Source organism: Hippopotamus amphibius, chromosome 7 (assembly GCF_030028045.1).
Source record: "Hippopotamus amphibius kiboko isolate mHipAmp2 chromosome 7, mHipAmp2.hap2, whole genome shotgun sequence".
Lineage (NCBI taxonomy): Eukaryota > Metazoa > Chordata > Mammalia > Artiodactyla > Hippopotamidae > Hippopotamus > Hippopotamus amphibius.
Genome location: NC_080192.1, coordinates 149,169,513 through 149,179,652, shown reverse-complemented (window position 1 = coordinate 149,179,652; position 10,140 = coordinate 149,169,513). Strand labels below are relative to the sequence as shown.

Below are 10,140 nucleotides of genomic sequence, written 5' to 3'. Positions count from 1 at the left end.
CTCCAGGGATTAAAGTAAACCATTTGTAATTTGCATGTTTTGTTTCCCAGTAGCTTGAATCTTTATATGATTTGGACTTTGGATTCCATTCACGGTTCAGACAGATTGGCCAACGAATAGAAACCACAAACCAGAAGGGTCATGTTGAAATTAATGACTCAGTCTCATAGCACCACTCACCTCCATCTGCTGCCTTGCTCTGCTTTGTTCCCTCCCTCCTCCCTTCCTTCCACCTGGGTGGTGGGTCTCTGTCCTCTAACTGCCCGGCTACCTATCCTTACTGAATACCTGACCCTCCTCCTGGCATGTAAGCCACCCTGGCAGGGAGCTTGGGGAGCCGCAGTGCCTACTGCAGTATCCGGTGCCTCAGGAAAGGAACGCGGGGAGCGCAGCTTGCTGTCATCAGTGGGTCGTCCTTGATTACAGCCGCTGCTGCTCAGGAGCATGAGTGGTTCACCAGCAGGATGTGGGTTTAGTGGATGCTGTAATTTCCATTCTGGCACTCGCAATAAGGGTCCTACTTAAGCTCAGAACTGAGTATCCCACAGGCTGCCCTAAAGCCAAGATGCCAGTCTTTCCATCTGTTTCTGTGGCTCGGGTTCTCACTTTCTAAAGAAACTAAGTTTCTGTTTTGACTTCAAGATGAATAGTTGTCAATGGTTTAATACATTCTCCCCTTCAGAAAACATTTCCATTTTAATGACCATTTTCAAGGCGCCACCACAAAAAGGACCGTTGTAGGGGCTGGTGGCATTGCAGCAGCGGAGGTAACGAGGGAAACGTGATCGGAACGGAGGCCATTTTCTGGTGTTTCTGTATTTTCTCCCCCTGAGCTGTCCCCTCCTACTTCCATGACCAGTTATAAGCTCCTGGTTGGGAACTTCATTTCCTTCTTTTTCGATATTTCCAACCTGCAACATTTAACTATTATATAAATTTATTTCATCACTGAAAACGCAAGCTATGCTTAAACACCTAACCACTGTGCATCACTTCATGGCTTCTGTTTTACCCAATTTTCTAAAAGGGAAACAAAGGTAAGAACTCATGTTTACCTGAAGGAAGAAGATGACAGCTGCTATTGGATTCTGCGGTGGAAGTCACGGAGCACGATGTGTGGACTGTCTAAACAGTTACGATCAGCGTTTCTACAGCCCCTGGCGGTTTGTCCATGGTCTTCGTGGAAATACAGGGTAAACTATCGATGTGTATTCTCCTAGAGAATCCTGTCTTTGAATCCTTGTGTGGATTTGTGCATAAGTCACCAAAGGACCGAGAGAGAAGCTGGCCTGGCTCAGTGAGAACAGCGATTTAGAGACCGGACTGCCCCACTGGCCCAGGCCTACATCTCCAGTCTGAGCAGATACAGAGAGCAAACCTGGTGTACGCAGAGTCTGCCTTCACCAAGTTAACTAACGGGGAAGGTTACAAACTATACTCTCATTCTATCTTTGGACCCATTTCACAATGATAATATTAATAAACCATGAAGAAAAACATTTTATGCAAAAGACTGATGAAACAAAGAAAACCAACGTGCTAAATATTCAAACTATTTTTATTGCATTCCATCTCCAGGGAGAACTGGAGACGTTAGATGCCACATGACTCTCCTAGGCAGATTTTGGAATGCACTCCTCATTTCTGCTGATAATCTGCTGAGATGATATTAGGAAGCGAGAAAGCAAAAGATAGGAGCAATTATATTAAGCTTACTCTGGCTTCATTTTTTCACATTGTACAGATTCATAAAGTAATATTAAAAATGATAAAAATACTTTATTTCTTTGGTACAGAATATACGATATTGCACTCATGTTGCAATTAGTGTGTAGAAAAAGGAACCCTATTCAGAAGCTGTCGTAACAACTTCGGGGCCAGACAGTTTATGACACCACCAATCCCAACCTCAACGCTGCACCTTTACCCGCAGAAAAGGGCGATGTCTGATAAAGCCTCCTTTTCAACCAGTGTCAGTGACCGGCTGTTTAAAAACTATACGCATAGGCATACAGTGAGGAAACTTTCCAGTTACATAACTACCTTTCAGTCTGAAGCACTGCTGATCGCTACCCATATGTGAATGAAATAGATACTAACAAGCAATTTTCCATGCTTTATCAATAATTTTTTCTCCCCATTGTGCGTAATCATATTATCTCACATGCTATTCTTCTGTGAACAAATGAAAGTACTTTGCAGCAATAAGTACTGCTCATCCTTGTCAAAAGCAATTACAAGCGTTTTCATTCAGACTGAGCTGCAAACTTTGATTTTCTCAAAGTCACTCAGCAAATTGGGGTAATTCAGAGTTAGGAAAGGACTTTTCGCGTCCAACCACACTCAGGCCCTGAGCTGAGGCATGAATCTGCATGGACAAGGAGTGTTAACCTGACCCTGCTGGGCCTGGGGACACCCTATTCCTGCTTCACACCCACTCTGACGTCTACTTCCAAGAGTCACATCCACTGAAGCGCAAATGCGTCCAGAAGATCTTGGTGCTCTTAAAGGGTAACCAACTTGTTTTTCTATTTTTCACCTATTACATGGTTGGTAGAGTCCACACCATTTTGATCTCAGATAAATCTGACCTAGGTCTCAGTTCATCCTATTCTGACAGTAGAAAGGCACATACAATTCTACTTAAAGCATTCACATATAAAATTAATGGAACCTGCAAATAAGGCAGCTGCATATATGAAAAGATCCTTTAAAGAAAACTCCTCTCCTCTTTGACATTATCTTTTAAACTAAGGGCAATCCAGTGAAGAGCAAAACAGCAGCATTTTTTAAAAAAAACAAGGAAAAATTTCTTAGAGCAGGGAATCTTTGTCTTCATAAAGTCTACTTTGAGAAGGGTACACCCGTCAGCCAAAAGAGCCTCCCCAAATACGCATCTGTGACATTTAAAAACAAACCCCCATAGTACTGAGCACTTTGTAGAGTAATGAACACTCTGCTTATACTCAAACTTGAAAATTCAATTAAATGACATAACAAAAAGGTAACCAAAGAGAGAATGATTTAAAATTATACTGATAAAAACTAAAACCACATGAAGTGTAGGAAAGCTATCTGAAGACCAATAACTATGTAAAAATAAATATTTAAGCAACTCAAGGACCTATTCTCACAGCAGAAGATACAAAAATAGAATAAAATGTTAAACAAATACATGAATATATCAAAATTGTTTTATAAAATATTTTACCATTGAGAAACCTATTTCTCTTCCCTCCATACTCTTCTAATAATTTTATTCTTGAAAGGATGTGTATGATAAAACACTGTGAGCTGTGACTGGGAGACACATTTTCTTTGGGCTGTCATTGATACAAAACTTCTCTCGGAAGGTTCTGAATCTGAAATCTCTTTACGCTGAGGGGCATGAGCTGGTTCAGATTCAGGGTCACAGCAACTCCTTACCAACAACATTCTGATCCTAGTCTCCCAGCTACCCAGAGGCTGCCCCTTGTCTCAAACACACCCTTTTCAGAGAAGGTGGAACTGTTGCCAAATGTGCAATGACTATATGATAGGTGGGGGTGTGAATCAGAGCAAAGGACAGGGCATGTCACGTGTCATGCGTCCATGTTCCATCTAAACCAAGGCTTTTTATCCTTTCTGGAAGTTGGGAACAGGAGAACCATGCTGGCACATTCTAAACGGTGCTGCAGAAGAGGACCGCTGCTACTGATCTGAAGGAAGGGAGCTCCAATATTCTTCTGCCAACGTTCAAGAAACTGTCCAGGTATAAGAAAAGGTTTCCTAGCAGTATTTCAACTCTTTATCTTTTAATGGTACCTCTGCACATCTACAGCCCGACAGGAGTGGCAGTCGTAGAATGACCACCCAGCTCTCAACTGGTTCAAAAAGCACTTTCTGATTCATTTCCTAAGATGATGAGCTGCACAGTTTGGGAATTCACTGCAGTTTACACCACAGCAGTGCTTAGAAAGGAGGTCTGTGTGTGCGTGCAAAAGTGTGAGTATGTGTTTGCTCTTTGTTAGCCACAGTATCTGTGCAGAACACACCTTCTTAGGGTCACAGAACTTTGATTTAAATGGAGCCAATCTGTCCAATATGTCTGAAAGCAGTAAATACCGTGGCACTCATGTTTGATTTTCATGCTCTTTGCTTTTCTCCTTTTTAAAATTAATTTAGGTATCATTAACATGTACCACGGTACCTCTCCGTCAGCAAGCCACTAAAAAAGATGCCCCTGAAAATATTTCCAAGCAGCTTTTGCCTCTGCTGCTGTCCTCTGGAAGCAAGTATAGGTCCACCCAACACAAGAAAATATCTTCCAGAGCTTCAGCTGTGTCATAACAGTTACAACACAGCTAATTTCCAAGTTCTGTGTTTCATCTTCTCCACAGCATTTCAAACCTTCTGAAATTACTTAAGCTCTTCAATGGTGTCCTTTATTCCTGGGAAAACAGCAATCATATGGACACCTGGGTACACTGGACAAAACTTGGCAGTGAGGATGGTCCTGGGGTCCCAATCGTCCAGACATACTTCAAGGAGCCTGCATCGGCAGGAAGGCTCGCTTCCTGGGGAATAAGGAAAAAGCTGCCATCAATACCAGGCTAGGCAAAAGTTATAAAGCCAAGCGTTGAACTACAAAGTCTGGTCCCTGCAGTCTTGGTTCTGTGATATTTTCTGCATTTTAAACAGCTCCTTTGTGCATTTTAAATTTTGAAAAGAAATCAGTACCAAAAACAGCTTTCATCTGGTTTCTCTGCATCCATCTCCCTGCAGGCCTTTTTCTGGGGCAGTAAAGAAATATTTCTTTGAATGTTGATTGGTAAGGCTAGCGCCCACTAGCACAGAGTTGGACAACAAAATAGAACACAAAGCAAGCAGTACAAATAAATTTTTAAAGGAAAACAGATTCTGCCCTTTCAAACACAAATCTCTCTAAAAGGCCCAGGGGCTGGCCTGAAGGCAGAGGAGGTAGGCTTATTACAGCTTAAGCCACTAGTTTACTTAAAATGTGCTCTTAGTTGGTGACTACAGAGCTTCCCAGCTAGTCAAAAAAGAAAGAAACAGAAAGGCAGGAGTGTCCCAGTTTGTCGGTTCTATTTCCCCACAGCATCTTTACAGATGGTGAGACAGTTCTACCCCCAGCTTTCAGTCACCCCACATTTATCAAAGAGAAATGTGAAGAGAGCTGGGGAATGTCTGAGATTTTTGCCTTAAAATTGAACAATGTTTATCCCTAACTAATTCAAAGGACAAGCTACCATTCTTTTACAACAATATTAAAATCAATAACATGTATCCTATGCAAAAGATAGAAAACCAGAAACCTAAATTTTGGCAGGTCTGTCATATTAACCAATTGAAGGACAGGAAGATGCTTAAACACCAGTCGACAGAAGAGCAGTTTTCATGAATTACACACCGGGAAACAGAACACCAAAATCATGCACGTGTAACTACCTATCCCTCATGGGTCCCAGTGGGATTGCAAGCACATTCTACATGTCACTCTCCAGCTCTGATAGTTTTGAAAACCAAATATTTTTATTTCGTGGGGTAATAAACTTGTGAACCTTTTATTTAACTCTGGAAGGGATATTTTTACTTTATCTCTATCTACCAAGGGGACAAAAACCTTCATATAAAATAGGTTTTCTTTTTCACTTGGAAAGCATATCTTTGTTCATCTCAAATTTTCTGAATTTTTTATGAAATCCTAAAATGAATCCATATGGATTCCAACACAAGTGTCCTGATAAACTAGAGAAAAATTACAGCTGAATCTTGCTTCCACAGCTTTCAGAGGTTATGGAATAATCTCGGGCAAGTAATCCTGTGAGGAAAGGTCAGCTGCATTTTGTTCAAGCTAGCAGAAGCCCCTCACTGATGAAGGCGAAGGGTCTAGGCTCTTCTTCCTGGCTCTTCCTCAGAGGGGACGTCGTGTCTGCAGGTGGTGAGCTGAGGGGGCTCTGGTCATGGGCAGACATTGTCCCAGTCCCAGTGAGCTGGAGAAAGGACACATTTCTTCCTCACAATTCTCCAAGCAGCCAGCCCTTAGGTCTCCTGGGGTGAAGTTCAAAGAACTTGAGCTGTCTGGGGTCTAGGAGGGTGAATTTGAAGGGAAAATCTTTATAGTGCTGGTGCTTGCCAATGACATACAGAAAACTGGGCAGGTTCTGTGTCAAGTCCATCTCCCTTCTCTGAGCAATGTGAAACAGCTCGGAAGACAGGTGGCACTGTCCCCCACTGGAACAAACAGGCTTACGCAGAGGGAGGGAGAGGGTGAGAGAGTAGGCCTCTGATCTCCTGCAGAGACTCACCTTGGGCAGTTGCCTACACCTGTGTCACTTTCCCTCTTGCCTCAACTACTTCTCTTTGTCATAAAAGTGAAAGTTCTTACAGGCTAACCAACCTTTTTAAATCTTTCATAGGCTCAGACCTAAAAGGAAAGATTATTTAGAAAGTTACTTCTTGGACTGAACCCTAACTTCCCTCTCAGGCTTTGACTCTGGAGCACTGGGGGTTGAGGGGGGGACTGGGTCGCGAAAGATCGTGCTTTTATTTTTATGGTGTCAGGTTTTATTTTGGTTTGTTTGTGCACCATTGTGTTACCTAAGCACTATTTGCACCTCCAATTTTACCTACACTCTTTGCATAAAATACAGTGCACCTGGAAGGAGCTTATTTATAAGTTTACTTTTTACATACTACAATAGACGACAGTTTTTTTGTTTTGTTTTCCTTTTCTGGGTTATGAATCATGGAACACAGGCATACAGATTACTGACCGTCTGGAATCATAAAGTGTAGAGTTGGAAACCATCTGCTATCTGCCTTCATTTTATGGGCAAGGGGAGCCTAAGCTAAAAGTGCAGGAGTGGCTGCTCACAGAAGACAGGCCTCCCAACTCCCCACTGAGTGCTCCATCCGCTCCACCACGGCCCTTTGGGACATGCCAGACCCTGCAGCTTCCCTCCTCCATATCAAGGTGTTCACCGCCGACCCTAACCCTGGCCAGCAGGCAGTCATTTCAGTTCCCAAGACAGCCAATGAAAAGTACAAGTCAATGTGTTGCTTTTAGTTTAAATTCTGACTGCCTATATACACATTCCTTGGGGACTTAGGCTAGTGGAAATGCAATAATCCTCAATAAATTTTAAGGGAGCACATAAGTCATGACCCTTCTGAGTTCAACAGAAACAATGAACTCGTCTCTTTTTGTGAATTGTCACATCTGTGCTAAGGCCACGACCACTCGGGGAAGTCAGGCTTTTTTTCAGGCCTCAAACACAGGTGAGCTGTGTGCAACAATACAAAGTGTGGCCGACTCCCCCACCATGCTGAAGACTGCTACCGTGCCTTCAGTTAGTTGATCTCAAGGGCAGACAAAATACTGCCAACCTGTGAATTTTACAAACACCTGTGGCAAGTTGTCAGTGCAGGGTCAGGGAAAACCAGGTGCTGCAGTGTTTCAAACCTTGGTTCTCAAAGAGAACCTTGAAAAGGTACCTCCCCTTCTCCCTTCATTACCTCTGCAAATGCCCTCTCCACAGAGGAGACATTGAGGATAAGCCTTCCTTCGTTCCTTAGGGAAAAAGATCTTCTTGAGATCAGCTCTGAGCTACTGATGTCCAAGGGGAAGAAATTTACCTCTCACATTATCATCAGAGGCAAACAGAATACAGAATCACGGCCACGTAGAACTCTAAGACACTAGTTATGATCTAGTCCAGCCCCCAGTTCAACAAACTGAAGCTCCTTGTGCACTAAGCCGCTCCAGCGACTCTCCTTAGAAAGGTCTCAAAACAATGTGCACAAAATTTAGCCAAATAATGATCTCTGCAGCTCAATGAATGTCAAACTGCTGACAAGATCCTGTAGAGAAGTTCTCCTCCCTCCCACTTTGGTACAGGCCTCCAGGAAGTGCAGAGCCTTCCTCTCTGCTGGAGGGGAGATGGCAGCCCCACCCTGGGGCCACAGGCCGACCGGTCAGCTCTCATCAAAGCTCTGGACCCCCACAGGAACTGGGCCCTCAGGCTATTTTCAAAGCAGCATAACAGCAGAGGTGTAAAACCACTTTCTGAGCATTTATAATTCCAACTTCTCCTCTGCACAGCAATAAATCCACTGGGCCGGTGTGAGTGTACGGAATTCCCTTGCCAGGCACCCAGAAGCCGCACAGGCAGAGGAACTGGCCCAGGCCGTGCGGGGACCTGCTCTGGCAGCCCCTCCGCTCCTCGGCAGCGGCCGCTCTGACGCAGGAGCCTCCGCGCCTCTATCGCTAGGGCCCCTCGCTGCTCCAGGAGGCTGGACCCACCCCGCTCGGTCACTCCCCAGCGCTCACAGGCACCCGCGCAGACAGCCCTCCCGGGCGCCCTGGACGCACACCTCGGGCCGGGTCTCCCGGGACGCGGGCGGTCACGCCGGGCCCTGCAGCCCCTGGCCGGGTGCCTCCTTGGCCTTCTTACAGGTGTACAGCCACTTGATGATGCGGGCGTTCCTCTCGACCACCGAGGTGGCGCTGGGCACCTGCTCCGTCAGCTCCTCCTCCTGCAGGCCCTCGTCGCCGCCGCTCTGCCGCGAGAAGCCGCTGTCGGAGGTGGCGACGCTCACGCTGCGCACCTTGAGGGCGACGCGCTCCGAGCCGGCGGCGAAGTTCTCCCGCCCGAGCGCCTCCACCACCTCGGGCTCCAGGCCGCAGTACCGGAAGAAGGCGTCGAAGTCGCCCAAGGACGCGGAGCGGCGCGCGCTGAGGTCGGACTGCGAGCGCTGCAGCCCCCGGGGCCTCGCGCGGGGCAGCTCCGGGCCCCGGGGCGCGGCCGGGCCCCCGGAGGGCGCCCCGACCCGCGGGGCGGGCGCCGGGGGCGCGGAGGGCCCCGGAGCCGCTGGGGCTGCCGCGGGGCCGGGCTGGGTCGGGGCGGCCGCGCGGGCCCGGGCCCCGCCCGCCTCCCCCGCCCGGGACGTGCCGGGGGTCCCCGGCGTCCTGTCCCTGCCGGGTCCCTGGAAGAGCTTCTTCACCAGGCCTCCCCTGGGGCCGTCGGCTCCCGACCCTCGCACGAACTCGCACTTCTGGCGGTAGATGACCAGGGAGTCCGGCCTCAGCGGCTTCCGCGCTATGGCCCTGCGCGCCACGGGCCCGGGGAGGCGCGCGGGGGGCCGGGGGTCGCCGGCCTGCCCTTCGCTCGCCCCGGGGCTGCTGCCCTCGGAAGCCGGGCCCGGGCCGGCCCCCGGGGAGCCCCGCACGTACTTGGCGCGGTCGGCCGCCAGCCTCTCCACGGCGCTCCTGCGCGCCGGCCCCGCCGCGTCCCGGGGCCGCGGGGCCGCGGGGTCCCGGGACAGGAGCCGCTCGCTCGGGGGCGCGTCCGCGGCCGGCAGGGCGCGCATCCTCGGGGCTCGGCAAGCTGCGGGAACGCGCTCCGGCTGCGGTGCCCGGCCGCCCGCCGGCCAATTCCGAAGTCCGCGCGGGGCGGGGAGCGGCGCCCGGATTCGCGCCGGCCGGTCGGGAGCCTGGGCGAGCCCGGGTCCCCGCGGATTGGGCACTCGGCCCCGTCCCCGCCCCGCCGGCTCCTCCCCGTCTTGCCCCGCCCCCGCTCCGCCCCTCACATGGCCCCGCCCCTCATCGTGGCCCCGCCCCGCCCCGCGCGCCGGGTCCACGGGTCCCAGGGTTCCCGCCCCCGCCCCCGCCCCCCGGGTCCCGGCTGCCAGGGGCCTGGAGGGCTGCGGGCAGACCTGCCTCAGCCCCGGGGCTCCTCCGGAGCGGGGAGGGCGGGACTGCGCCGCAGGGCACAGGGACGGGGAGGCAGCGGGTTGGTTCCGTTCCAGGTATCCGCTGCCTCCTCCCAGCCTGGGAGTGCCTCGGGCCACCGCTGGACGCTGGCATTTCCGGAGTGGGGGAGGGCAGAGAGGCTGGCGGGCCCCCCCCCCGCCCCCGCCCCGGCAGGTGTCTCGTGTCCTTTGAATTCTTAAAGTGACCTCAGCGTGTTCGGAAACTTCTGACTGTGTAATTTCCCACATCCAGCTGAGCACTACTCTTAACTGTCAGAAAGAAGAGGCTGTGGAAGGAAAGGAAACGCATCGCAGGGCAGGGCAGTCTAAGTGTTAGGAAGAAACAACCCAGGAGCCGGGTAGGGACCTGGATCGGGTACAGGCTCC

At 49.7% G+C, this 10,140-nt stretch overlaps 1 protein-coding gene across 1 annotated transcript; it reads right to left on the bottom strand.

The window, feature by feature from the left end:
• Positions 1–1,566: 1,566 nt before the first annotated feature.
• FAM110C (family with sequence similarity 110 member C) lies at positions 1,567–9,525 on the bottom strand. The gene is made up of 2 exons (XM_057743305.1): positions 8,377–9,525; positions 1,567–4,556 (listed from the first exon to the last, which is right to left on the bottom strand). Exon 1 carries the CDS (start codon positions 9,370–9,372, stop codon positions 8,407–8,409), a length of 966 nt encoding a protein of 321 aa, XP_057599288.1. The 5' UTR covers positions 9,373–9,525; the 3' UTR covers positions 1,567–4,556; positions 8,377–8,406.
• Positions 9,526–10,140: the final 615 nt, after the last annotated feature.

Bases quoted from the DNA above. Each gene is read 5' to 3' on its own strand.
- FAM110C (XM_057743305.1), bottom strand. From the start codon at position 9,372: ATGCGCGCCCTGCCGGCCGCGGACGCGCCCCCGAGCGAGCGGCTCCTG.